The sequence below is a fragment of the Lepisosteus platostomus genome, chromosome 9 (assembly GCF_059453375.1).
Source record: "Lepisosteus platostomus isolate fLepPlt1 chromosome 9, fLepPlt1.hap1, whole genome shotgun sequence".
NCBI classification, from domain to species: Eukaryota; Metazoa; Chordata; class Actinopteri; order Semionotiformes; family Lepisosteidae; genus Lepisosteus; species Lepisosteus platostomus.
The window spans coordinates 61,658,092-61,680,702 of record NC_142619.1 but is presented as its reverse complement, the minus strand read 5'-3'; the positions used below and the strand labels follow the sequence as shown (position 1 = coordinate 61,680,702).

At 46.5% G+C, this 22,611-nt stretch overlaps 1 protein-coding gene across 3 annotated transcripts in view; it reads left to right on the top strand.

Moving 5' to 3' along the window:
- The window catches only part of LOC148655414 (fatty acyl-CoA reductase 1), an 80,481-nt gene that overhangs the window by 39,624 nt on the left and 18,246 nt on the right, over positions 1-22,611 (top strand). For all 3 annotated transcript variants that reach the window (XM_088646055.1, XM_088646053.1, XM_088646054.1), the window contains one exon: positions 18,038-18,213. In XM_088646055.1, the coding sequence (XP_088502181.1) occupies positions 18,038-18,213 (176 nt within the window). The remainder of the gene's footprint in view (positions 1-18,037; positions 18,214-22,611) is intronic.

Here is a 22,611-nt window from a genome sequence, read left to right as displayed (position 1 = left end):
TTCGTGCAGGAGGTATTTTTTCAGTTATTTTTAACTGAAACCTCAGCTCCTGTTAGTCTTTTGTCCAGCAAGATCACAAGAAGTGTACCTCAAGAACAGATCTTCTTTTTCATTTTAGCTGGAAATGAAATCTTCAGTTTCTGAAACCTGCTCCTTAGCAACACCTTCAGGCACTGTGACTTAAATATTAGGGCTTAATTAATGATTGTGACTTTAATATTAGATATTAAATATTACTGAATGCACAGAAACTAAAAGCAAACTTCCACCATGACAATCAAACACAGGTGCAAAGCACTTCGTTCACAAGATTTTTTTTTAACTGTGGTCTGCACTGACCAGATAGCTCAAATTGTTTGGGCGCTTTACAATTCTGCACTTGGAGAGAAGACCTGTTTCTCTACTAATGCTGTTTCAGGTTTACAGCCCTCTCGGGCCACAAGATCAGTGCTGCAAGCCAACAGCGTAATAATATTTTAACTCTGGCACTTTTCACAGTATAGGGTCACTTAGGAGTGGACACACAGGCTAAACTGGAGCTGGTCCAGTGGACACCCAGGTTATACTGGAGCCAGACCAGTGGACACTTGAACTATACTGAAGCCAGACCAGCAAACAACCAGGTTATGCTTGCAGACCAGTGGACAACTGTCCTATACTGGATCCTGACCAGCAGACAACCTTGCTATACTGGACCCAGACCAGTGGACTCCTAGGCTATACTAGCCCTGCACCAGTGGACAGCTGGGCTTAGCTGGGTGTTAAATATGCGGCTGTGCCTGGGGCTGTATTGAAAGATGAGGCAGAATACCCTCCCTCTTCCTGCTGCTCGGTTTCAGTTCGATAATGGTACACCGCAAGACAGGAAAGGCTGGTGTGCTAACCTCTCCTTCTGTTCAAGGGGCCCGAGCTTCCAGAAATCTACATCATGTGTCAGTTGTAGGCCTAGCAGGTGAAAGCTGCTGTCTGAGCTCCTTCTTCAGCATCTCATGTTAATTTCAGTTTTCTAACGATGAGGCCTGAAACTCCAGATGTAGCAGGAAGGGGAGCTGTGAGTTTGTCAAGCTGGGCCGATTAAAGGTTTTAGATTTAAATTTTCAATCCCATGCTTCCATATGGTGACAGGGCACCCTGTATTTAAGGGGAAGCTGTCCTTTGGGTGGGATGTTAAACCAAACTCCAGGTCCTAATTCCTTGGTCATTACAAATCCCAGGACACTGTTTGTAAGAGGAGAGGTGTTAACCCTGTTATCCTGTCTAAATTCCACATTGGGCTTCTAAAATTTGGCCCCTCTTAATAATCCCAAATTCTCTCTCTATTTAATTGCTGAAGAAATTTCTCACTACCCCCCCCTGTTGTGGTGTGTAGTGGGGCTGCTGCTGCCCAATGACTGCTGGCTGTCACCCTGATGGAGCTGCACTATGATGGTGGATGAGCCGAGTTCCCACCTATATGTAAAGTTCTTTATCATACTTTGGGATGATAAATGTGCTATAAATGCATACGACTATAGTAGCAGTTAAACAGGTATCTTAGGAAAGGATCTTAGGATTTTACGGAACAAGTATAAAGACAGGCTGCTCGTAGTGCTGGGGCCCTGGATCCACTTTCAGACCTGTCTGTGAGGAGCTCGTATGTTCCCCCTGTGTTCACGTGGGCTTCCTCGGGTTGCCCCGGTTACCTCCCTCGGTGCAAGGTCACGCTGACAGGCTAAGTGGCTTCTGTGAAAATCACCGGTGTGAATGTGTGCCTCTGTGTGCCGGCGATGGACCAGCGCTCCGTCCAGGGGGCACCCTGCCTGTGCCGCTGCTTGCCAGGACAGGCTCTGGCTCTCCCGCCATGGGTTTATAGGTAGAAAAATGGATGGAAAAAAGCATAAAGACTTACTGTAGGGCCAGAAAAAATGTGCTGGAGGTATATTTGTGTTCCTACCCAGCTCAACTTTCAGTAACAGTTACAGGGCCTACAATATATACACACCCTTTCCAGAGTAACACATTTCGTGGCCTGACAGCCTGATCTCATCCAGTCGATGATCTGGGGAATGACTTGGAAGGTCGCTGTCGGTCAAGTGTCCCATCGCAGTGTGACTGAGCCAGAACCGTTCTGTGGGCAAACACGGCCAAATCTAGACGCGCTGCTGTACATTAGCACTGACCTTTCCACCAGGTTCTTACTCACAGTGAGACCACTTATCCACCCCAGTTTTCTGGGTAATTATTTCCCAGAATGTTATTTCTTGTTTTTCTCTTGGAGGAGTTGTCAGTAAAGTCACTAGGGACTTGTGAGAAAAGGTAGTAGCTGAGAGAGTAGGTGTCCAAAATCCTAGGAGCAAAAGGCAGTATGCGTGGTCGGTGTAGACAGGCTTGGTCGGGATTCTGGAGGGTCAGATCGAGAGTATACTAATCCAAAAGATGCCGGGCAGAGACGAAGTCGAAGCCGGAGACAGAGCTGTGTCGGGTATCCAAAAGGCAGGTCAGAAAGGTATCCAAATCCAATAACCGCTAGACAGAAACGAAGACGTAGCCGAAGACGAAACGGGGCCGGTATCCAGAAGTCTGATCAGTAAGGTACGCGCACAAGAGAAAGGCTAAATTCGATCTCAACAGTGAGCGAGGACTGAGAGGAGTGAGAGGGTATAAATGGAAAAAAGGGCGTGAGCAGAGCTGATCCCGTCCGAGGGTGTCCAGTGTGCCTTTATAGGACCTGCCCAGCTGGGGCTCCTCGGCTGGAGACCAGGACAGCAGGTCAGACTACTTCTACCAGGGCCCCGCCTCCACACTGGCCACGCCCCCGCGCCAGGCCACGCCCCCCGCGTCAAGCCACGCCTTCTAGTAATCTGGCCATTTCCCCTCAGAGCGCGGGGCTGAACTTCGAACAAGCAGGGGCTCTCGCCACTAGACCCACACAGCAACCTGTTATTAAGAGCGGTGGATTTTATCTGACACCTTACTCTGAGACAGAAACAAGATAGCCCCTGCATGTAAGCAATAGGGATTAGCCTGTGATTCTGACAATGCAAGCCAGGCGCCTTAGTAATTGTTTCTCAGAAAAGAGCTTAACGTAGTACAGAAGGTGTTCCTGGAGGTTTTCATTTCTTCACATGGAGCAGCTTGTCTGTACTTGCTTCAGCTTTAATTAATGATATGGGGGGGGGCTCGCTTCTCCCCCAAGATAATTACTGTAAACCTGAGCCCGGCCAGAGCTCGGAGTGCGTTTATATCTTTGTACCTGCCTGTACAGCCCTGAGAAGGTGCCAGCCCTTCTCTGCGAGGTGTGGAGCCCTCATGTAAAGCTGTACATGTAGGAACTCCCTGGCCTGGGACTGCGATGTTACTGAGGGGCAGGAGTAGATTCAGTTTCCCTGTGGAATCCAGTCAATTTGCGCGGAGTGCAGGCTGTATAGACCGGGCCTGAAGCAGCGCCGGGCCTGCGGCAGTGAATAATTGATGCGGTATCAGGATGTGGGTCTTTTCACAGGCCAGCGTGATCCTGATTGATTGTTTCCTGACTGGGGCAGGCTCTACAGCCAGGGCTTCCCTGCGGAGCAGTGTCCACTGCCCCAGAGAGGCCTGGCATTTCTTCGGATTCGGCCTCTCAGTGCTGTCCTCGCTGTGGACGTTCTCATCAGAGGAGCTGCTAGTGTCCAGTCCACCAGGATTAGTTTGCTTTTGTGGATGGGAGCGGTTACACTCCTTTTTGCTTTTACCTGTGATCTTTAAATTGAAGCGGATCCTTCTTAATGACTCTCTGGTGCTGTGCTGCCGAGACACTCACGGTGTCCTGCCCGTGTGGAGGAAACTGTCTCCTCACGGACTCCTCCATTGTTCGTGCAAGTATCTTTTTATAAAATAAATGCCTTTATTTTTCCTTGTTTTTCTCCCAGATACAGTATGAATGTCTGGTTGAATGAGTGTGGTTGCAGAGACAGTTTTATGTGCTGATTTCACTGTCAGCCAGTGTTGCAGCAGACCCCTCTCTTTGTACAGAATGTCTCCCAGTACGAGCGATGGAGAGTCGCTGTGGGTATGCCACAAATATCAGCCCAGCGACGAGCTGTTTGAGACAACTTGCTCTCCCTGAGACACACAGACAGGGAGAGAAGCTTGGGGTCAGAGCGAAGGGTCAGCCATTTAGATGGCGCCCCTGGAGCAGTTGGGGCGAAGGGCCTTGCTCAGGGGCCCAACAGAGTAGGATTCCTCTGCCGGCTGCGGGATACAAACCGGCAACCTTCCAGATCCTGAGCCACAGAGCCACCACACCGACTTCAGGATGAAGGAATGATGTTGTTTTTGGATTGTTTGGTTTATCTGACACAGCTGGTGAGAACTGGGCTTTGGCGCTGCTGTGAGAAAGTTGACAGAACCAGCACCTTCAAGTGCTGTCAGCTGACCAGGGCTTTCAGAGGTTAGTCTTAATTCTGTGCATTGCCCCACTCTGCTGAAAAGAAGAAGTGGCTTTTGGTCCAGAAAGAGAGTTTATTTTCTACAAAGGTATTACTGTTTCTGCCTGTAATGGATGAGGTCAGGGTTTTGATAAGAGCTTTTTTTATTTCATAGGCAGAGAGCAGGACTGGTGCGTGATGAGGGTACTAAGCGGCCTGTGCTCTGAGCTGGTCCACACAGACCTCTGCTGCTGAGCTGCTCCCTCTCTCTTGAGAAGAGAATCCCTGTGGTCTCTCTAAATCTCACCCTGGCACCGCTGGTGCTGCAGCCCGTACCTGAGAGACCGCGCCTGTTTGGAGTGATGAGCCTCAGTGGCGATGGGCTTTTCTGTCAGGCAGTATTGGAAAATACTGGAGCTTTTTTCTCATTTCTCACAATTGCATGGTTTCTCTCATTCTCTGCTCTCAGTTAGAACTCTGGTTTAGCACAGCCAAATGTGTTTCAGGTGCAGTAGCACCTCTCAAAAGCCAGCACACCATGCAACAGGAATAAATATATACAGTATACTCAGACAGTAGGGAGGCATGCAGTGCACCTGCAGTGACTGCTAAGAAAGGCATTACTGTTTCATTATCTCTCTGGTGTCTTAACAAGCAAAAGAGGTGAGAATGCTCTCTCTGTGCAGGGACTGACTGCCTGAACACCAGGCAGTAGATTTGCTGTACCAGAGAAGGCACTGTAAAACTCACCAGTTTAGTGTGTGCATTTTGAAACAGATGCCAATAGTTTTTGTGTTTTGGGACAAAAGCGGAAGTTTACACGATTCCCATTTCCATGTGGGAAGATCTTACAATAAACTTGAACGTCTTACCTTTGAGCACAGTTAGTCTGCCGTCCAGCAGGCGCTGCTATAAAGTGCATGAACCATCTGAAATGAGCTGTATTTGCTTTAATACATTTTTGGATCTATAGTAACACCTGCAGAAGGGTTTGCGTAAATATTGGAAAAACTGTCGATCTTTACAGATCGCAGTTCTGCTAGGGTGGCGTTTTAGTTTCCCATTTATCCAAAAGGCGAGAGCGGCAATTTGTATGTTCTGTCAAATCTAAATGTGCAGAACTGCAGAGGAAAGGTGCTCCTGCCGTGGGATGGGCAGAGCACCAGCATATTCAATCTGTTGGGTTTTCTGGCGATGGGAATGCAGGCCTCATTTCATTCAGAGTGTACCTCCCAAGAGGAGGTAGAAGGTATGTTTTGCATGTAATTAGGCTGCAAATTGACGCCTGTTTGTGTAACAAATTAGCACATTAGATGTCTCCACTAAAATGAGTAATTGAGCTGCTACCAAGAACACCACTCGTGCTCTGTGGGGGGCTGTTTCTTCATAATGACCCTCCTGCAGAGCCCTTCTGCGCGGGGCCTGTGTCAAGGCCTGCACTCTGCTGCTCACCTCCCACCTGCGTCTCGGGCGCTCAGAAAACACACTGAACAGGACAGTCCCGCTGCGCCACACCCAGCTTGAGCCTGAACTGCAGAACTGTGAAGTGCTCTTAACCTTTTGAAGTCTTCAGAACTGCCGCTACCTCTTGCGGATTGCACAGAGAGCGTGAGCCCAGGCAGTGGATAATTCCTAATAATTATAATTACTAATAATTCGTTATAATTATTCATAATTATATAATCACATATATTGTTATGTATTATAATATACATAACATATTATATAATATATATTATTATAATTGATTATTATAATAATGTTATAATTATTATTAATTATAATTAATCATTGTAATTCGTAATAATTATAATTCCGATAATATTCTGGAGCGTGGCTTGTGTTTCCCAGCTCACCAGCTTGTGTTCCCACATTATTCCTTTGTGTTGTGGACCTTCATCTTCCATGGGCTCTCACCACCTCTCCACACGTATCGGCCCCTGAACGAAAGCCACGCGGTTCTGGCGCTTTAGCAAATGATACGAGCGATCATCAGTCCAAGCAAGACTGTTTCAGCGTTCCTCCACACCCCCACTCCCGGGAGTCCGACAGCACGGGCCACTTGCGGCTGAAATCATTTCTTTGGCCGATTTACAAAACCTGGGGTGGGCAAGCGAGCAGGGGAAGGAACCGCAGAGAAAAGCGCTTGCAGGGAGGCAGCAATCCCAGCCTCGGCGTGAACAGGGCTTTCGGCACTTTGCCAGCCTAGTTGGAGCTGCTAGGAGAGGTGGAAGATACAGATCTCTCTACACTAGCTGGCTTCTTTCAAGGAAGGCTGAACGAGATCAACTAACTACCAAACGGGCGAGATGGGTCAAATGGTCTCCTCTCGTTTGTCACCTTGCTTGTGTTCTTACTCCTCTAGATGGGTTTTGTTTCCAGTGGAGCTCAGGCCAGCAGGTGCTGGTTGCTTCACGGCAGGCCGAAGCAGCCGAGCGCCGAGCGCCGAGCGGCACCAGCAGTCTGGGTCAAAGGGCACATCGGCGAGCGTGAGAACGCAAGCCATCCCTCTGCTGCAGGAACACCCCAGACAGCCCTTACAGAGTTTCTATTTGGTGGTAAATATTTACAATATGAACACCTCCACGTGGGACTCTGTCATCTTGTCATTCTCTCCATTTGAGTTCTGTGGACGCGTAGGAAAAAAAGACTGAAATTATCTCAAGAGCATAATGCAAAATGCCATTTAATATCAAACAAACGTGTACTGTCTTGTTCCCAATATGAAACTCCATTGAGCCAGGAAGGATTAAACTTTTATCTGCGTAAGCAGAAGCTCTTGGAGACTTTACATTCTCTTCCGTGTTCCACATTCCAAGATTATCCCAAAACAGCTTGTAACATGTCTTACACATCATGGTCAGCCATGAATTAATTCTACATATTTTTGGAGTCAAACTGAGACACACAGTGTGTCTCTTTTTAATAATTGCTTACACTTATATAATGCTTTTCTGGACACTCCACTTAAAGCGTTTTACAGGTCATGGGGATCCCCTCCACCACCACCAGTGTGCAGCCCCACCTGGACGATGCACCGGCAGCCAGAGTGCACCAGTCCACTCCCCACACACCAGCTCTCAGTGGGAGGAGAACAGAGTGATGGAGCCAGTTCAGAGATGGGGGTTGTTAGGAGGCCATGATTGGGTAAAACCCCTTCTCTGTTCAAGAAACACCCTGGGATTTTTAATGACCACAGAGAGTCAGGACCTCAGTTTTACGTCTCATCTGAAGGACGGCACCTTTTTACAATACAGTGTCCCCGTCACTATACTGGAGCATTAGGACCCACACAGTCCGCTGGGTGAGCGCCCCCTACTGGCCCCACCAACACCTCTTCCAGCAGCAGCCTTAGTTTTTCCCAGGAGGTCTCCCATCCAGGTACTGACCAGGCTCACACCTGCTGAGCTGCAGTGGGCTGCCAGCTGGGAGTTACAGGGTGACATGGCAGCTGGCTGTTAGGATGAACGTGAGGTAGGGCTGGGCAACAGCAGTAGTATCTGTTGCTGTACTGAGGCAGCAGTGATCTCGGGACCGGTTCTGAACCAGCCTGGACACGAGCGGCCCATAATCTAGTGTGTATCTGTCTCCACTTGCCTTCATTTGCAAAGCCATTGACACGAATAGTTGCAGAAGCCAATTATCTGCAACAAAAACCGCCGGGGGTCCCTCTGCTGTATTGCTCTAGGTCTCTGGCCATGTCTTCCCCGTCCCGAGACAGGAGAAGTAACCCAGCCTGAGGAGACAGCAGGCCGGGAGCTTCCAGACCTTGTCCCTCACCTGCATGACGAGAGCATTAGCCCAGGTGCTGCCTGTGTTACCATCCGGAAGACCCCTCTGGAGAAAGTAGAAGTTTATCCAGAAACATGGGTCAGGCCAGGGTCAGAAAACAGTAAATCCACAAAGAACGTTAAGGGGAGAGAGACAAAAAAATATATAAGTCCACAAAGGAAGCAGTCCACAAAAACCAAGTCAAGATCCAGAAGACAAAGCCAGAAACAAGCCAGGGGTCAGAACCAGAAATCTTGTGGGGAGGGAACAGGAAACAGTGCAGCTCTAGCTGGGTAAAACCCAATCCTGAGCAAGGAGTGGAGTGTCAGGCTGGTCTGCGTAGGCAGGTGGAAGAAGGTGTGTGTGATTAGTTCATTGAAAACTGCACTGGAATGTGAAGGAGATTGAGGGCGGTGAGTTCAGTGTGGGCTTGCGCTGTTCTCTAACCCACGCTCCTCTGCTCTGTTGACAGCGCTGCTCCGCCCTTCTGCTTGACGGACTGGTGTCGCAGAGCCACGTGCCCTGAGCCTTACACTGCAAGAGAAGCTGGGGCAGACTCTTTCATACTCCTGTTTAACCAATGATATTGTAACGCAACGGGGGCTCAGGCGGGCGCCCTTGCCGCATCTGGTCGGCCCCATCCCGACTGGAGGCTCGAACCCGGGACTTCCGCGTCTCTCTGCAGCGACCTAGCCCCGTGAGCTAAAGAGAGATCTCTCCACAGCCCAGTACCTGTGGTCCTGCTATCACAGGGAAGGGCGGTGACGTCACCTGCTCTGGTACGCCGGCTCTTACACACAGTGCTTGTCGGCCGTAAGCGTTACAATATGCTGTGAAAAGCGATAGCAAGCTTGAAGTCAACAATTCAGATGGAGGGCCACGAATGCTTAGGCTCCCTTGGCCTGGGTGGGTTCAGCCAATCTGTGTAGAAAAGCTGCAGAACTGCAGGGTTTCAGTTTGTTGAAAGCAGGAGATCTGTTTTGCGAGGACCTGCTCTTGGACTTTGGGATAACCATGGAGAATGTGGTGTGATCCAGGCAGTACGCACTATGCTCTTAAAAAGAACAGGCAAGGTTTGAGTTGAGAGGAGGCCGTTAGGCTCATGTAGTCCGATGTGTAGTTAGTGGTTAGTTGATGCCAGGATCTCCTCTGGCTGTTTCTTGATGGGTGCCTGCCAGGGTATCATCTTAACAACATGGACAGGTAGCTTGTTCTAGACTCTCAGAACCCTTTGAGCTATGAAGAGTCTCTCCTAATCTCAGATTTCAAATGAACCTCCATTATTTTTCACTGTTCATTCTGAATAGATACAGTAGTTATACAGGGTTTTTTCTGGCATTTCCTGGAAGACGTAGTGGATGCCAGCATCACCACCTAAGTTGCTGTGTGGTACGTAGCCTCTTCAAGATCAGCCCTTCTCATTTTATAGACTTTTTATACGTTATATCATTTTGTTTTCTGCGTACTCTTTGTTGCGAACGGTGGCTTGCTGGCTCCCCCGTGTCGCTGTATTGGATGAAGCGGCGAGAAAGCGGGCGGGTTTATACAGTGTGTTTCACTTACAGCCCTGCCTGCGGTGCGAGCACGTTGCTTCAGTAACAGTCTGCTGAATGTCACAGCGGCGACGCGGGGGGATCTGCCACCACCGCACATGCTGTGGAGGTTCAACGACGCAAGCAAAGCGGCGCTCCGTGTTTGTGTTTGTACACCCGCTGTCGCTGCTGGCTTCCTCCGCAGCACGCATGCGCGTGTGCAGGGCTCAAACTACTGTACGGCTGAACAAAACGGCAAGGAGTTGGAGATTTTAAATGCTCGCTTGCTAAAGAAATGCTTTGCTGGTTTGAAGTAATGTCCAGACACTTGACTGGGAAAGCACTTCCTGTCTTAATAATCGATTCCAGCTGTCGGTGCCACAGTGCACTTTAGAATACCTGTATCAGAGAGCAGTGCCTGACTTATGCCAGTCATTTCAGTCTTCCAATTACTGGCTCAACTGGAGTGAGCTGCACTGGTTAGCACTGCGGGCTCCTGTAAGGTCCTGTCTTGTTCTATTCTATATTTTTGATAGATCACTGTTTCTGTCACTGTCTTCACTGTAACACAGGTGTGTGAGTCGTTTGGCGAGGTTGTTATGGTAAAGGAGAACCTGTTTTCAGCTGACTTAACAATTCAATGAAAATGAAATATATTGGTATTTTTTATTTACACAGTAACTGGGCACAAGATTACACATGTTTGTTGGTATTGCGCCTAAAAAAAAGCAATGAATTGATTTTCTAATGGCACTTGATTGCAGTGTTGTTATGGTCAGGGAAGTTTTTCCTGTTTGTTTTTTTTAACCTCATCCTTAGTATTTTTACATCCTTAGCACCTCATCCTTAGTATTTTGCTGTGATTACAACATGTCCTTGTGCTTGTGTCTAAATGACTTTTTGTTTGAATGTGAATTTAGTCCGCTTGCTCCCTGCAGCTGCAGGATGTCAGTGTGGCCTTGTCTGAGCTGTGCCGGTCTCTTTAAAGAAAAAGAGTCCCTTCTTCCTCTTGTAGATTTTATCGACGGTTACTCCTCCCCTTCCCTGCTGTCACTTGAATTTGTGCATCTTTCAAAAAGCATCCTGCCACACAGTTAAGTCAGGAGCCTTTAGACTGAATTGTGGCAAAACCAGATGTTTTGGAGAAAAGCCATTTAAAGAACCCAGTTAGGTTTTAATTAGAGCCTAACTGGCAGGCTTCCTTTCGACATCAATCCTAAAATTAAACTGTGGAGCGTTTTAGGAACAAAATGCTTTCCTCTCGGTGTGTGCGATAGCCGCTAGGGTTCGGCTGCTGTAGTCTGCAGGAAGCACAGGCGCGAGGTGATGAGCACTGCTGCATGGCTGCTCCCGGATCCTGGGTTCGATTCCAGTTTGAGATGACCTTCAGTGTGGAGTTTGCATGGTCTTCCTGCTTTTGTGTAGGTTTTGATCAGGAGCTCCTCTTCCCTGTCACTTCTCACGGACATGCAGGTTACTTTGACAGTCTAAATGACTCCTTTCCAAGGGGATGTAAGCCCCATATGACCAATGCCTGCTACCAACGAGCTGAATGACAAATTTCCAATGTGAAACAATTTCCGTCAACAATGGGGAGAAATGTGCCCCACAAAGTGAATGAGGAGAAAAAAAGGAAGTGAGGTACAAGCTCTCCCCCTGAAATAATTTATTGGGTATGGGGGCATTTCTAGAATAACATCTGCTAAAATATGAAGTACAGTGTCAGCGCTCTGTAAAACTGTTAGGAGCTTGTAAAACTATTATTCTCTTTTCAGAAAGATCTCATTTCATTTTAAAGTACATAGGCTGCTCTGTGCTTCTTCAATGACATCCCTGTGCACTATTGTCCTAGTTTAAAAAAATATCTTGAAATAAAAGAGCTAATTCATTATTATTTACATACGATACTAACATATGGCTGTCGCTGAACTGTGGTTCACCAAATGTGTATCGATCTCGCTCTGAAATGCTGTGTTCTGCAGCCAGCGAGTTGATGTCTTTCACAAGACACCCCCCAGCTGAGAGTCAAGCAGCTGAAAAGGTAATCAGACATTTCAAACGAGCCGGGAAAGGAGCTTCACGTGCAGAAAATTCTACTGTTTCTTCTCTCCCAGTGTAAAATGCCCTGTGTGATTTTTCATATAGTGACTGTGCTTTTGCTCATAATTTTTGGTAAATAATGAAATTGAGGGAGGTGATTGTGGTTCTAATCAGTGGCATGTCAAAGGGAAGACAGGGTGAGAAAGCCAGCATGCATTACAGACACTGGAAAACCAAGCTCTGCTGCACTTTGTGTGATGACGTGAAAATACTGCATCTTCTCCCGGGGGACAGCAGCAGACGGAGAGCACCCAGCCTGACTGCAGCCCTGTGAGCACAGCTCTCTGCTGCAGACGCAGCTCAGTGAGGGCACTCCTGCTGCCTGCTCCGGCCTGCCTCTTCCTTAAGGCCACAGAAGTCGAAGCTCTGGGCTTGCAGGCAGACAGTATGTGCCTTATGTCCAGGCCCCTGGGACGTATTGTTTTAATTGCCAATTTAGAATACGATGTAAAAGCAGGGCGATTACGGTTGCAGGGATAAATGCCAACGGATAATTGCTTTCCATACTTTCTGGTAAACTGGCATAATATCGATAGGAGGTCTAATTTAGTGTTTTTGCAAAGCTCATCCGTTCATACTGATCGACAAAAAGCTGAGTGATCTAAAGGCGAGTTCAGTCTCTGTATGTTTCTGATCAACAGCTATTGACCAGGCAGTTTCCCCTTGTAAGGGATACTCCCGTAGGAATACTTTTTCAGATCTGGCGCTTGGATATTCTTTTCGTGTAAAATGTCAAAAGAAAAAAATGACCTGGCTGAATTCGTCAGTATTATTAAACCTGTGACTCAGACACTTAAAATAGTCCTTCTCATAATTTCATGTTTGAGATGGGTCAGCGCTCGCCTTTCTTGGCTCTTCTGCAGATGATGTTCAGGCTGTTGCAGGACCACTGCACACACCTCCAGCTCCACACTGTTCTTTCAGACTGTACACACATTGTTCAGACCCAGGGCCTCACAGCCAGGCTATTCACGCCCGAGACCCGGCTGCGGGCAGGAGCCAGTGCACGGCTGGCACGATGCAGACTCCCTCACAATGGCTTTTTAACATTCACATCCTGAACTTTCCTGAGCCCTTTCGATACGGACACCACCCAGACCCATTCTGCCTTCGTGTCGTCTTTTTTTTTCTTTTTCCTGTAACAAAAAGCCCCACTGTGCTTGCAGAAGAAAAGGCCCAGTGAAACACAGGCGTCTATTCACCCACACATCTGGCATTCTGTTTCTTGTGGTAGGAAAAGGTGCAGGTTGGTGCTGCAAAATCTTTGCTAAATATGCTTACAGCGCGAGTGGCGTCAGACCCTTCCCGTCATCTCAGAGTGACGAGGAGAGAGAGGGAGGGCTTCGTGTCTTTACGAGTGATTATGGTGATCTGCATTTAATGCAAACCATTGGAGCTGAGCTGAAGGAAGAGGTCCAGGTGCGAGGGTGTGTCACATGGCACTCTCCCGCGCTGGCAGATCGTGTCTGGCGCAGCGGGCGGAGTCCTGCCCTGTGATGGGGAGCAGCAGCACGTTGGCGCAGAGATAAGATTTGATTTGATTTGATGTTTTTAGGTTCTGCTAGAAACATGAGCAATGATGTGCCAGGGATAGGTTGTCATGTAGCAGGTGGCACCGAGAGGGAAACTCTCCCCATAAGCGCCGTCGGGGTGAGGTACATTACTGTGATTGATCGGGATTGCTGATCTGCCCGAGTCTGGCCTTTAAAGACACTCACACACACACCCTCTTCCCCGGGAGACCCCAGGCAGCGACCAGCACAAGAACTCACACGTGCACAGCCTCGGACTGAAAAACACACAGAGACGGATTACATGTAGTGGTAGGAATGCACCATGGAGACCACTGGCAAAATAAACCCGCAGAGTTCATCTGGTGCGATTCAAGAGGGAAACGACCCTCCTTACTTCCAAAGTGGGACTGAACTGGAAAAGGGGATGGCCGTTTTAAAAGCCAGTTTGAAATATAATGTTCTGCCAGGACAGTATAAGTGTGGAAACCTCTTGCAAACTATAGAACCGAATAAGAAAAATAGACTATTTTGTAGCGTATTGTTTTGATCTTTCTAGAGCGAACAATAAGCACATAGAACTTAGGCAGTAATTCAACTTGGAAATAAATGCGGTTACCAGTCTTGGATGGGACTCATTGGTTTGAGTTTTCCCAGAGATTAAGGGTGGAAAATGGGCTGGAGATCCCGAGGGAACTGGCTGTTGCCTGGGTCTGGTAAAATCTCACCATGCATTTAGACGGAGATGTCACTGATTTGAAAAGCTGTACTGAGATTGGCTGCTAGCATTAAAACTGTTCTCTCAGTACCCTATAATATTAAAGATGGTATCAGGTTGAGTTAAAGGAAATATTTATGCTATGCAGAAAATCCAGATATCTTGAGGTGAGCTCTTAAATTACACCACAGGTCCTGGAGTCCTATTCTGGAGTACCTTGTCTCTTCTGGTATTTATTCCAGTTCAATTAAACAGTTTCCTTATACTTTTAAAACAGTTTCAGTTCTTAAACAGTAGACGGAGGTTAGAATTTAGCACGAATCCTGTGCCTGAAGTTGGATACCTTCTGTCTTCTCGGGTTTATTGTTTGAAAAGAACTTACAGTATGTGTCCATGCAGCACTGCGGAATCTCATTACTGACAGTGACTCAGTCTGACAGTGTCTCTCCCACCTCTGTCTGCACAGCGAAAACTACAGGAGAGCAATGGCTTAATACCAGACAGAATTTAGCTCTTTATATTTTTAAAAAATAAAACCCATAAACACATTATTTGTAAGGCCTGAGTGCAGAAAACTGCTAGAAATCAATCAGGTGCTGAGAATTAAGGGATCAATAAATCTAATTTGTTAAGGAGCTCAGCTGAAGTGAAAACGTGGGGGCCAGCGCAAGGAAACTCCACATGATCCTCCTTGATTATTATGCAAAAAACGTTCTCTTGAATATTGCCTAAAAGAGGGAGAAACGTCTTGTTTCTTTCCCAGATGAATTAATGTTTCCATTTTGTAATGACCGGCACAAAGTTTCAGATTCACATCTCCTAAGAGGCAGGGTGTGCTTTCGTGTGGTGCTTGTGGCTGGGCTTGTGGCTGGGCACTGCGCCGCTGGCGGCTGTGCAGGGTGTTTGTTTTGTTGCCTAGATACATCAGACCGAGAAAGGAAGTTGATCTGAGGTCATCAGGCACGTAGCTAGTGATGGCTGTCGCGAAAGCAAAAAAACAGGAAAAAACTGTTCTGGAATTGGGTAGTAACACATAAACACACTTTGGCACCATACTGTCCAAACGGCAATGAAAATATAAACAAATTCATTTTTTTCCGGGGAGTTTCATTACAGTGGCATTGATATTACTGCTTCATGCATGATACAACAATTGCTCTACAGTGATACATTACTTTTACACTTTTTCGTACCTCTCGCAGATGGTTTTTTGCTTTGGGGTCTCACCATGGGTCTTTAGCTTGTGTCCTTGATCAAGCCATTGCTTTCTGAGCACTCCTGAGGCAGTTCCCAGGTCGCTGGAGCTGTTGCTGCTCAATATTAATTTTCAGGCATACCCACTGCTGAGCTACCAGTCCTGTCCAGGGCACAGCCCTCCAGAGCAGCTTTCCGAAGAAGGATAGATGAAGCTAATAGACATTTTAGTTTAATGACTTTCCCCTCGGCACCCATAAATCTCTGACACCAATAAGGGCATCACGGCCAAACAATTGTGCTGAAACCAGGTTTCTATCACAAAGCAGTAAGACGTATCGTTCCCTCACTGTAAAGGTGCTTTTAGACCCTTTCGACAGCAGCTTGCTCACTTCCTTCCTCTTCCCTTCTGATTTCAAAGAGCAGCTTGTTTTTAAACCTTTCAGAAGTAAACGCTGCCGCGGCGCTGGCAGACAGAAGCTTAAAAGGTTTCTCCTGCGGTAAGCGTTTTGCTGCGAGATGAGGGGCAGTATGCCTGGCTCAGTGCCCCTGGGGCAGTCCCCCTGAGGCAGTATGCCTGGTTCAGTGCCCCTGGGGCAGTATGCCTGTATCAGTGCCCCTGGGGCAGTAACCCTAGGGCAGTATGCCTGGTTCAGTGCCCCTGGGGCAGTATGCCTGCATCAGTGCCCCTGGGGCAGTAACCCTGGGGCAGTATGCCTGGGGCAGTATGCCTGGCTCAGTGCCCCTGGGGCAGTCCCCCTGAGGCAGTATGCCTGGTTCAGTGCCCCTGGGGCAGTCCCCCTGAGGCAGTATGCCTGGTTCAGTGCCCCTGGGGCAGTATGCCTGTGTCAGTGCCCCTGGGGCAGTATTCCTGGCTCAGTTCCCCTGGGGCAGTATGCATGCGTCAGTGCCCCTGGCTCAGTGCCCCTGGGGCAGTATGCCTGTGTCAGTGCCCCTGGGGCAGTATCATTGGCTCAGTGCCCCTGGGGCAGTATGCCTGCGTCAGTCCCCTGGGGCAGTATCCCTGGCTCAGTGCCCCTGGGGCAGTATGCCTGCGTCAGTGCCCCTGGGGCAGTATCCCTGGCTCAGTGCCCCTGGGGCAGTATGCATGCGTCAGTGCCCCTGGGGCAGGCGATCGAGGCCTCAGTCAGCTGTGCTTTTACTCAGGCTGTGCTTCAGAGGCCTTGATCTTGTATACAGGAGTATTTAAAGACTGTGCATCTATATAATCAGTACTATTTCATAGTAGAAACGCAGTGTACTTAGGGCTCTGTGTGCAGAGTGGTCTGTGATATAATGTTAAAATAATTCCTTGCACTTATGGAGTGCCTTTGATTCCAAACGACTCAGAGCCCTTTACTTAGGAGGAGGAGACCATTTCATCCACCAAGGAAGTAGATAATTTCTAATAACTTATTCACTTAAATTAATTATTGAAGCATACAGTATACAGACGGAAGATGTTCGGGGGGCTGTGTCAGCGTGTTAGCTGCAAGAGAACAAGAAAAGGTTAATTTTACACTGAAAAGTAGAAAGGAGAGGAAGTAAGTCTATAGGATATAGTGTATACTGGATCTCCATATGCTTACATTTTGCTAGAATCGTTCTAGATAATGTACAGTAATGCCAGCAAACTGCTGCTTCTCCCTGTTCTGCTGACAGAGCTGTCATGTTTATTTCTTACAGAGGTCTCCATGAGTGAGAAAATAAGAGAGGAGAGCATCCAGAGTTTATGTGTTTCACAGTGCACCTGTGCATAACAGTACTGCACACAGACATTCATGTTACTGCTGCCAACAATTGTGCTGTTCGATAACAGTTTGGCTCTGATAACCCAAATAAGTGTTTTGAGTTCCCTCAGCTGTCTAAGCCTATACATTTCTACTGCAGTTAAGCATCATTGAATTTCTGTCGAGGTTTGCCGCTGAAACCATATTTTAACGTCTGATGCGTGGCCCTTATCATTCTGCGCTCCGATGTGCATTGTGGCATCCCCACAAGCTCGTCTAGTTTCAGAAAGTTCTTCCCTTCGTGTCAAAACACCATCTCTCACCACATTGTGAGCTGCTTCTCCAGAGCACAGAAGTGTCCGGGTTGTCCAGCCTAGTGTGCCTGGGATGTGTTGTTTAGTCTCTATACAATAAAACACAGTAGACCTTTGTGAGAACTCTTTAATGTTCCTGGCTCTGACTGCACTTGGGCCTGTTTGGAAATATTCCCCGGTGCTTTGTCTAAACACATTTTGACTTGAGGGGAAATGAAGTCCAGTTTTAGGAGAGGAAAGGTTTTCCAGAACCTGTTTTAATCTCCTCTTTCTACAAGTTCCTGTGAGTGCCTGTCAGGGGCACACCCTTGTGTGAGTCACCTCAGGATCTGCTGCACGCTGACGGAAACATGCTCACACACAGCAGCGGTGCTGAGCGCCAGTGCTGTCAGTCTGGAGAGACAGCAGAGCACAGAGAATGTTTTGCTTATTTTAATCCCAATACTGACACACATTGACCCTGCTGAGTAATGCAAAGTGTTATTCAGGGTCAGATCTCCAGTAGAATCTAGATCCCCTAGAGAGCCCGTATGTAGCAGGTGACTCCAGAAAATCATTTTTAATAACCTAGGTCTTTCTAATCATAGTATTTAAAACCATAATCCCAGGGTTTTCAGAGACTTTAAGAGTGTCAGATTAAAATAGGTATTCCACACTTTGCTTTTCACCAGTTTCATGAGAGAAGTAGCTTAAATAAACAGCTAGGAAAGTACAAGTTAAAAGGCAGATTTGGTGAAAGAGAAGATGATGCCCAGTGACGTGACTGTTTTGCTTGGTTGCAGCTGTTCGATCGGGTTCGAGAGGACAACCCTGACTTCCACAGCAAGGTCATTCCGGTCAGCAGCGAGCTGACCCAGCCCGGCCTGGCCATTAGCCCAGGGGACGTGGGAAAGCTGACTGCCTCTATCCACATCGTCTTCCACTGTGCGGCCACCATCCGTTTTGATGAGCATTTGAAGTAAGAATCTGCTTTAATTCACAGACAAGTGCGGGGTTTTGCATGCAGGTGGTAAAAACAGGCAAACTGGGTAACACAGAGCCAGAAGCTAGAAGAGGCTACTGATGAAAAAGACTTGGGCTTACATCTCATCATGTTCTTTCCAAACAGAGCTAAGATCTAGGGCTGACTAACTCAGAGCAGTTCTTCTTGACGTCACCACCAACTGATATTAAAAGGCTGCTTTGGGTTTCCATTTTTCCAGGATTCCTTCTGTTTTTATCTTTGTATTGATCATGGATTCAGATGCTGGGGGAACTGGGAGTTAGGTCTCTAGTCTTAACAAGTCTTTATGTTCTACATTGACAAGACAGAAAGTACAATATGGCTGTGCACTGTATGCTTTAATTTGTCTGGTATTGCCTGGATGAAAGTAGAGTAATTGTGTTCACCCCTTGAGAGAATGAAGTGTAAGGAAGGTTTGTGCAGCAGATCTAATTCAGAAATTAATTAAGTTTTGGGGAAGCTGGCTTGGAGGTTAGCAGGGCTTCCTCACAGCTCTGGGTTCAACTCCAGCCGGGGTACCTTCTGTGTGGAGTTTGCATGCTTTCCCAGTAGCCCCATGGGTTGTCACCAGATGCTCCAGTTTCCAGGTGCTCTAGCTGAGGTGGTGTCTCTGAATTGCCTGGTGTACTGTATGTGTGTGTGCACTCCAATGGACTGGTTCCCAGCATAGGATGTAATCCCACATTCAAATGAAGAAGTGGCCACAGAAGATGGGTAGATATTTTAGAATACACGTTCAATGAATTATTCCAGGATATCACAGCTGGTATTGGTCGGCTCGGCAGAGTTACCTGTGCTTCTGTACTCCTCTATACCTGTGGACATGTTCAGAATCGTTTACTCTTACAGCAGGAGAAACTCACCCCAACTCGGCTCTCACTCTGCATTAAAATACCTTTGAAACTGGCGACAGATCTCTGCTTGAGAAGATAAATAACTTCAAGGGACGAATTTTAAAATTTATGAGAGAGGTGAAATGCCTGATGATAGGAAATTCAACAGCAAGGATGAGGACAGAGTCGGAATCTCATTTCTTTCGCTGTCTTTGTTCCCAGCCTAGGACAGAGATATTGGAACTCCATTGTACAAACAAAAATTCCTGTATTAAAAAAATGTCTGTGTAACAGTGGCTTTTATTAGAAAAGATCAAACTTATTTGTAATAGTACAGAAATATTCCCGCGGAGGTTTGATTTCCACTTCAATAAAATTGAACATCTGTGAGCACATTCCTTTGGGAGACTTGCTGTTCCTCTCAGGCTGGCGTTGGTTTCTGAAACAGGCTCTGTAGATTTATTGACCTCTTCCCCGAGATTCAGCAAATTGCACTGCAGCAAGGTTAACTCTTGCTATTTCTGAGTGTCAGCTCTTGAGGAAATTGGCCTGAAGCATGACGCTGGCAGCCAGCGTTCAGAGCTGTTCAGAACAGTGCATCATGGTATTGTGTGCTGTCTCTCACTCGTGCTGGGGAGCAAGAGAAGCAAGGATACAGTCCAAGCACGACTGTGTTCACTGTAGGAAACTGTCAATGCAATGATGTTGGATGTTCCTTAGCAGTAATTAATAGTTTCTTTCAAACAAAAAAACTGATTTGGAAGTACAGTGCCTATAAAAAGTATTCACACCCCTTGGGCTTTTTCACATTTTATTGTGTTACAGCATGGAACCATGATGTATTTAACAGAGACTTTTGCCACTCCTCAACACAAAGTACTCTATAATGTCAAAGTGAAAAAAATCTAGAAGTTTTACTAAATTAATTAAAAATAAAAACAGAAAATAATTTAATTCATGAGTATTCACCCCCTCCCAGAGTTAATTCTTGGTAGGACCACAGCTGTGAGTCTCTTTGGGTGAGTCTCTATCAGCGTTGCACATCTTGACACTGGAATGTTTGCCCATTCTTCTTGGAAAAATTGCTCGAGCTCCATCAAGTTGGATGGGGACTGTTTGTGAACGGCACTTTTTAAGTCACTCCACAGATGCTTGATTGATTGAGGTCTGGGCTTTGACTGGGCCACTCCAGGACATGAACCTTTTTGGTTTTAAGCCTCTCCAGTGTGTTTTTTTCTGTTTCTGTTTCGGGTCATTGTCCTGTTGGAAGATGAAATCTCTTCCAAGTCCCAGTGCTCCTGCGAATTGCAACATGTTTTCCTCCAGGATCTTTCTGTACTTAGCCCCATCCATTTTTCCTTTTATCTTTATGGGTTTTCCAGTCCCTGCCTCAGAGAAGCATCCCCAAAGCATGATGCCGCCACCACCATGCTTCACTGTAGGGATGGTGCTCTCAGTGTGATGTGTTGTGTTAGGTTTGCACCAAACAAAGTTCAATTTTGATCTCATCAAACCATAGAATCTTCTTCCAAATTGTTCTTATCTAAGATGTAGAATAGCCAGTTTTATTGTAACTTACACACCAGTGGATGTGATGTGGAGAAGCAGCGTCTCACAGACTGTTAGAAACCGAGAGGATTTGTTCTAAAGTCTTTCCCACAGGTGTGATCTCAATAAACCTACAAGACTTAAAAATGCATGGCGTCTTTATAACAGTGTGCTGTGGCTGGTGGCATTTTGATTTTTTCTTCGTGTTTTAGTCCTTGCAGAAAAAGAGTCAGTAACTGGCCTTATCAATCTTTTAAACACAGAGCTCAACAGTCTGAATTTGTCCAGAATGGAGGCCAATTTGTTTCCATTGTCACAGGGACTCTTTAAAGACTGAAGTGATTTGAATGATTCTTGTTTTTGTTACCTATTTGTAACATTTTGTTGTTGTACAGTATATATTAAAGTCTCTATTTACATGCTGGTATTTATAATCACTCTCTCAATCAAATCTGTAATACAACACAATAATGTGACTAGGAATTGTGAAGAGTTCACCATCGTTAAACATTCTCCGCAAACAGTTATTATGAACCAGTACCAATATTTTTTTATAATTGAGTATAATTGATTTGTAAAATCCAGTTATGTCTCAAAATGTTGTGTAAACAGAAAATAAAGATGTCAGTGATATGTTCTCAGATATTTCATCGTGTGTTGCTAGGGGCAGGTCTGTGCTGAATGAAGCTCTTCAGTGAGGTTCTTTAAAGGCTCCCCATATTTCCCATAAACCTCTCTGTGATGTTGCCACAGATTCTCTTCCAGATCTGGTGTTTTATGTTTGGAAAAAGCTTGGGACTTCCTTTATTAATTGGCTTGGCTTGGCCCAGCGCCAGAGAAGGCAGAAATGAGGCATTCGTTGTTGATTAAAAACGAATGTTTATAGTCAACATGATCAACTGTCAGAGGAGATCCAAGCTGTGCTTCAGCCAACACCCTCTTTTCCCTGGTATTTTCACTGGATCTATTGATATTAGTGTATATTCTAAGGACCAGAGTATATTTTATTGAGTAATTTGCAATGTTTATGTGAGTTTTGAGTCTTGTTTGGCAAAAGATACTGGAATTAAAAACAAAAATGAGATATGAGATATGGAGTTTTAATTGTCTTCAGGTTCAGTGGGCTTCCAGCGAGTTTATTCTTGCTTGTGCTGTCACATTGAATGGACTGATGTCAGGCCAGTTAATACTGTGGTTTAGTATTGATTTTGGACTCCAGAGGAAATTCACCTCTACTACCACAATTCCACGATCTGATACAGTATCAGGGCATTTCCAACTGCCCTCCCCGAAGTCCGTCCCTTGAAGTGGTTTCCGGGGCCTGCTGGCAGACAGATCATTAATCAAATTTAGTCCGACACCTCAGTCTCACACTGCCTGTTATTGTTGATCATCCACAGCGCTTATGAAATGGAGGAGTCTAAACATTCCACTGATTCTCTGAAGATGAGATGTACAAACAAAAAGACAATGGTCACTTTTGCATGTATCGCCTCAGATTGTACCTTTTTAATTTTTTAAAATTGAGAAAGCATTCCCCTTGTCTTTTGCTGAGCCTGAATTATCAACCAGCAGTGAACGAGCCCTCAGAAAACTAGACCTGCCAGCATTAATCAGATTTACCACTACAGCCAGCTGTCCCAGGAATCAAAACATCATGGGACAGTTTGGTAAATGTGTTTGTTAGTGCCGTGTGTAAGAAGTGGCCAGATATTCTACCTTCTTGCTAAGCGATACGAAACTGCACACACAGCACCACTGACCAGACAGCAGGCCACTCTGCCCCACCAAGAGACCCATCCTCTGCAGCAGCAAAGTCGTACGCTGTCTAGATCGCAGAGGAGATGCTTGAGGCCTCTTACATTTAACTAGTTTGGAATAAAGTGTGAATGAATTACAGCTAACAAAGAAGGTTTAAGGTAGGACTCTTTTCCTACCTTTGCTTCTCTTGTCACTGACCTCTGGGGGTCAC